The sequence below is a fragment of the Eucyclogobius newberryi genome, unplaced genomic scaffold, assembly GCF_026437365.1.
Source record: "Eucyclogobius newberryi isolate DKJ021-1_F unplaced genomic scaffold, fEucNew1.0.hap1 SCAF_10, whole genome shotgun sequence".
In the NCBI taxonomy this organism is placed as follows: domain Eukaryota; kingdom Metazoa; phylum Chordata; class Actinopteri; order Gobiiformes; family Gobiidae; genus Eucyclogobius; species Eucyclogobius newberryi.
Genome location: NW_027315724.1, coordinates 16226476 through 16233313, shown reverse-complemented (window position 1 = coordinate 16233313; position 6838 = coordinate 16226476). Strand labels below are relative to the sequence as shown.

The 6838-nt window shown below is 41.9% G+C and overlaps 1 protein-coding gene across 2 annotated transcripts in view; it reads left to right on the top strand.

Annotated features, from left to right (window-relative positions):
- Positions 1-6838, top strand: part of pdgfd (platelet derived growth factor d) — a 102770-nt gene that overhangs the window by 93267 nt on the left and 2665 nt on the right. For both annotated transcript variants that reach the window (XM_072461862.1, XM_072461866.1), the window contains exon 6: positions 4423-4640. In XM_072461862.1, coding sequence (XP_072317963.1) covers positions 4423-4640 — 218 coding nt within the window. The remainder of the gene's footprint in view (positions 1-4422; positions 4641-6838) is intronic.

The window sequence follows — 6838 nt, the reverse complement described above, 5'->3', positions numbered from 1 at the left end:
TGTTTACATGTTTCTCCTTTTGTCTGGGTGGGTTCTCAGGGCTCCATCAACACCCATCAACACGTGCGCCATGGTAACATCCTTTTGTCTGCTTGTCCAGTACAAGGTCCTGACCAAGCAGCTCCAGGTCTGGACATGGGTTCCACTGCTCCTTACAGGTTGCTCAGTGGCTTTGGCAAGATGGGTCATATGTGGAGGACACATTTCTCTACGGGGACAATAAGGTGTCTCTCACCTATCTAAGGATGTGTGGATCTAAGGCAATTATTTTCCTCCGAGGGCCATATTCGAATCCAGGCAAGTAGCGGAGGGCCGGCCTGTGATCATTTGTGTGAAAAAAATATATATTTTTCATATATATTTAGAGGCCTGGGAGCTTGAATGCTCTGCGCAGTATGTTTGCTGTTCCTAGCACTGCACTTTTCTGGACCGAGATCTCCGACGTCCTTCCTGGGATCTGATATATATAAATATATATATGATATTAAATATCAAATAAAATATAACTTTTCTGTCACATATAGGCTATTGAATCTATTATTCAATTAATTTCATGTCATCTTTATTAAGGATACAAGTGCAGACAGATGTTACAGTCAAAAAATAGAAACTAAAATCTTTCTAGGGGCCAAATTAAAACATGCTGAGGGCAACATTTTGCCCCTGGGGCCAGAAATGCCCAGATCTGGCCTAAGGGCAAAAGATAAATAAATTATTACTTGGCATATTTGGCGGGCCGGATTATAAAGACAAAACGGGCCGTATGTGGCCAGCGGGCCGTAGTTTGCCCAGGTCTGATTTAAGGCAATGTGTCCTAGACCATGCATAAGGTTGCAGACAGGCCAGTGTGTGAGGTTTGAATTTCTCTCTGTTTGTGCTTTTGAGCAAAACACTTTCCCCAACTTTCCTATGTTTGAATGTGGAGTGCGGCTGAATATCTGGTGATCATTTTCGGTCATCGCTATTTGCGTCTACGTATACAAATCAGGCTTAAACGTATAGGAGTGAGTATGTAGTATAGGTGTGATTATGTTATACGGCACAACACAATCAACTAAACACTTTCTGGTTCTCACCTTCAAGCTCATTAAACAAGTCAACAACCCTTTACCCAACACCCTTCATTAATAAAATGCATTATGAACACATGGCAATATATAGACTAAAGACTTTCATTATCTTTTCATTATCATTATCTTTTCATTATCTTGCAGTGTTGCAGTGTTGGCTATAGCATGTCTTAGGCTGCATCACTATTACCTACAGTGCTATAGGGATCATGTCCAGCAGATGAAAAACTAATGCACTCACAATTTCCCACAAAGCACCTTGGAAACGTAGCGTCCAGCGCTGGTCACAAAACCAGATAGAAAAGCTGTTTTAACAAAGCACTGTTGACCCGGGATTATGAATAAATCATAAAAACCTGTTACGCTGTAAAGTTGCTAATGTTAGCCGCTTATTTTAGCTTAAGTTCTCCCCTCTCTGGAAAAAAGATGAATAGTTCAGACCATTATGGTATTTAAAGTGGGATTCCTCTTAACTAAAACATGTATGACTAATATTAGTTTATATGTATCAGAGAGACAAAATCAGAGTTTAGCAAACTTTTTTTAATCCAGACGTCATGTGAGGTGAAGAGAAAATAGTGATGTTTACTTTTTCCTGAAATCCATTGCAGTTTTGACCATTATTTATGTTAAATTAGAAAAATAACATACCCTAATTGGCAGTGTCTGAAACATTGCTAAATGTGTGCTTCGATTTGTTGACCATTGATTTCTGCAATGTATTTATTGGTAAGTAAGTAAACTTCATTTTTAAAGCGCTTTTCTCAGACATATAGTCACAAAGTGCTTCACAAAGTAATAAAAAGATGCTTCAATAAACAATAAACCAATACAATAAAAATACGGTACATTGAAAAGTATGTTTTTAGGTGAACGTAAGAACGTAGAGAGGGAGTTTGATCTAAGGTCGGTGTGTGATGTTGTCCACAGAAGAATTAAGATTACTCAAACATACATGAATCAGTCAAGAATCATAAATCAAGTATATTTGAACAGGGAAAACAATGTCTACATAATATGTCTCCTTAAATCAGGGTTAGCAGACTTTCAATGGAGAGCAGATATTTTGAAGTAGAAAGTGCACCACACATCTCTTAAAGGTTTACAAACTGCAACCATTTAAATTGGGAGTTTGATTTGATTTCAATTCCTTTTGCAGGATATATTCTCTTTTTGATTGATGATTTGGTGTTTGTATCATTTTTTTATATTTCACCTTCCTGATTTAATCCCAAATCCTGTTTCCAGTGTAGAGCTGCATGAATGAGGATGATTGGAAGGAGTCTAAATCAATAGTAACGTGTTCCCACTGGTCAGTGGTAATTGGCACCCATGGTCCGGACACAGTGCATGATTACTCTGTGATGACCCTCCAGGTCTCCTGATTGGCCCTCTTGTGTCCTCTCCTTTAGCCTGTGCTTTGAGTTCTTGTTCTTACTCCAGATGATGCTGATTTTAGCTGAAATATTTACGCAATAGATACAAATACAATAGAACTATTTAGATAAGTGATATTACTGCAAGTTTATGTGGTCCATAATTGTGATTTGTTATGTTGTAATCATATTTTATTTATGATATTGAAGCTAAATACATTTTATGGTGCACCTTTTCAAAACATTTCGACATTGTCAGAGTAGAAGCCAGTCTCACATCTTCAGGAAGATTGTTCCAGATTTGAACTGCATCAAACTGAAACACAAGTTTAGTCCTGACTCTGGCACCAGCAGGAGGCCGGTCCATGTTTAGTCCTGACTCTGGCACCAGCAGGAGGCCGGTCCATGTTTAGTCCTGACTCTGGCACCAGCAGGAGGCCGCTCCATGTTTAGTCCTGACTCTGGCACCAGCAGGAGGCAGGTCCATGTTTAGTCCTGACTCTGGCACCAGCAGGAGGCCGGTCCATGTTTAGTCCTGACTCTGGCACCAGCAGGAGGCAGGTCCATGTTTAGTCCTGACTCTGGCACCAGCAGGAGGCCGGTCCATGTTTAGTCCTGACTCTGGCACCAGCAGGAGGCCGCTCCATGTTTAGTCCTGACTCTGGCACCAGCAGGAGGCCGCTCCATGTTTAGTCCTGACTCTGGCACCAGCAGGAGGCCGGTCCATGTTTAGTCCTGACTCTGGCACCAGCAGGAGGCAGGTCCATGTTTAGTCCTGACTCTGGCACCAGCAGGAGGCCGGTCCATGTTTAGTCCTGACTCTGGCACCAGCAGGAGGCAGGTCCATGTTTAGTCCTGACTCTGGCACCAGCAGGAGGCCGGTCCATGTTTAGTCCTGACTCTGGCACCAGCAGGAGGCCGGTCCATGTTTAGTCCTGACTCTGGCACCAGCAGGAGGCCGGTCCATGTTTAGTCCTGACTCTGGCACCAGCAGGAGGCCGGTCCATGTTTAGTCCTGACTCTGGCACCAGCAGGAGGCCGGTCCATGTTTAGTCCTGACTCTGGCACCAGCAGGAGGCCGGTCCATGTTTAGTCCTGACTCTGGCACCAGCAGGAGGCCGGTCCATGTTTAGTCCTGACTCTGGCACCAGCAGGAGGCCGCTCCATGTTTAGTCCTGACTCTGGCACCAGCAGGAGGCCGGTCCATGTTTAGTCCTGACTCTGGCACCAGCAGGAGGCCGGTCCATGTTTAGTCCTGACTCTGGCACCAGCAGGAGGCCGGTCCATGTTTAGTCCTGACTCTGGCACCAGCAGGAGGCCGGTCCCTGAGGTCCTCAGAGTAAATGTTTGTCTCTCCAGTAGCTTGTACAAATGGATTTATGTTCGCCAATTAACACAGTTTGGAGATATTATTTGATGAAGTGTGTCATTGCATAAAAAAAAAAAAACAGCCATTTATTTCATTTTTTATGTCTATTCCTCCTTAATGCTTGTGAAATTATTTTTAAACCTTCACTCAGAGTCACATTTAGGAGGCTAAGTGCAGCAACGGGAGATGTGCTTTCCCCCACAGAGAATAGCTTCAGCCATTTAAGTCAATCTTCAATCAATGCTGCAGCCTTTCTATCCTTTTGTGCCCGTCTGCATTTCAGGATCATTTTTCCTGCGCACTTATCCAACCATCTAACATCAATTGCCACTTTACAATCGTCCCCTCACATTTTTGTCATTTAGTCAATCAATAAGACAGATATTTTGGGTTGGAATCGCAGCCACTTTGTGTGATTTGCCTCTTCCTCTTCACTTAAACGACTCGGGCTCCAGCATATGCCACCGATTTTTGCTGACGGACAGAAGAATTGCACAAAGTAATTTCTATGCAAATCGTCCCATGTCCGAATCTCAATAGAGCATATTTTTTAAAAGTTGTGCAAAAAACGATTAATCCTTTTTCCTTTTCTCTCGTCCATCTAAAGTTGATCTGAACCGGCTCTACGACGACGTCAAGCGCTACAGCTGCACGCCTCGGAACTTCTCTGTGAATCTGCGGGAGGAGCTGCGAGTGACCAGCGCCGTGTTCTTCCCCCGCTGTCTGCTGGTCAAACGCTGCGGAGGGAACTGCGGATGTGGGACGGACAACTGGAACACCGGGTGCACCTGTCAGCCCTCCAGGTCCACGCAAAAACTGCACGAGGTGAGCGGGATTCTGGGTCGTCACAAAAAAATCAAAGCCCAGAGACTCGTTTTGATCAATTATTGATAATGAATGGAACATGATTATTACAGAGATGTGACCAATTTGGACCTTTCCTGGTTGAACCCTCTTAGTATGTTATTATTGGGGTGCACGGTGGCAAAGGCAGTTAGCACTCTTGCCTCCCAAGAAGGAGATCATGGGTTCGATTCCCGGAGTAGTCACCCGCGACCCCGAAAAAGGAACAAGCGGTAGAAAATGGATGCACGGATGGATTGTACTATTGATTTTTTTAGACAGACACACATATTCTGAGGCAAAGTAACAAACAGGATGTAACTTTCTGGAGGTGGAACATGGCGTGAAAAACAATCTGAAATTTCTCTGTGTAGATTTATGGCATAAGAACTATTATAGGAACCACATTTCCAGAATTTGTGTGCCAAAAAATGCAAACTCGATTGAAGGAAAAGGCTGGATTTTTAGACTACAATAATACTCAAAAATGAAGAAAAAAAAAACACTCTTAGAAAATAAGAGTAAGTAAAAGCCAGGTTTGTGGAGATGCAAGATTCAGCTCATTTACGCTGTAAGCTACACACTGGGTTAAATTGAAAGTATTGCATTTAGCCCATCCTTCACCCAGTGCTAATGAGGAAACCGGTCTGGACTTGGTCAGCAGGAGAATTTGACCTACTGTGCATGTTTGGAGTTGATGCGAGAAACTGGAGAAAACTCACATAGACACGAGGAGAAACATGCAAACTCCACTCAGAAAGGCCAAGTTGAAAGCCAGAAACGTCACTGTGAAAGATCATTTGCTTTTAGATGATGTATCAAAGTTATTTCTTCCAATTTGTTCCGATACAGTAGATAGATTGGTGTAATTTTGCTCCCTTTTGAAATCAGCAGTTTACTAAATCTGGTGTCCGGGAAAAAATAGTGTCAAGGAGATGCTGTTGTAGGATCAGAATGTAACATGTGATGTCCTGGCACTAAACAATCAGTCCATGTCGTTACACTTTTATACAAACAAGCAAGATAATGTCGTGTTGTCCAGAGAAAAAAAAGAGGCCACATCGCCATCAAACTGATTTACAGTTTACACATACAAGCAGGAGTCACCATGAGTTAGCTTCATTTTTTATAATGGTTTTGTATTTTGTTATGAAATAAGATATGGCTTAAAAATTGATAAAAGATGAGTAATGTCTCGTAGCAAACTAATGGCCCCCAAGATGATACTTGCACAGGGCCCCCAATAACAGCCCTGAAAGTGATCCCGTCCACTTCCTATGTATTGTGCTGTCCGATTGGGCCCTCAAACAGGGTCTGATACTCTTACTCTTTGAAGTGCCAGGACAGACACAAAAGGCGAAGGCGAAGGCCATATATTCTGTGGCCAATTTAAAATGTCAAAAGGCTTTTTGGCCGAGGTTTCTGTCTCCTGAGTTTAAGATGCCAGAAGAAACTGACAAGAGTTAGGAGCGAGTTTAGAAGGCATAGAGCAGTGTTTCATGGGTAATAAAACGTAGAATGTGCACTCTTTCACAAATGGGGGTTCATGGCCCAACACAGTAAAATAAAAATTCACTTTTCACAAACTGAAGATCACATAGCCTTTATATATGGATCTGGCTGAAAGAAGTAAACCATAAGATGATTTTAGAAGTAATTCATGTGTTGTTTCTTCTGTATAAATACTGCACTGACTGTATTTGTGTCAGTTGTGTGGTACACAAGGTTTTAAACATGGATCTTGCAGTACAGGGTAATAATGTGATACAATGATAGAAACAATTCAAACATACAACAATAAAAATGTAGCATCCCCATAAATCAGACTATTAAAAACAAAACATAGTGGCAACAGTGCATATTGTGCCTAAACTAGACTATAATGACTTCTTGTTCATCAAATAATGGTTAAAACTATATTTTTGGGGGGGTCACCGTCAGTATTTATTGTGTGTACATGGATTGCTATTTTTTATACTGCAACATTTGACTCGCAGAGAGTAAATAAATACTCACGTGTTTCATTTTGCTATTGATTTGTTGCTGCTTTAAATTTTGTTATATATTCAGAAAATGGTTCACTGGGATTGGCTTTCGGACTGTTGAGTCAATGGCATAAAATGTTTTCAATATCATCGTTTATTGTACTATTTTTCTGTAGAAACATATCCCAATTCAAA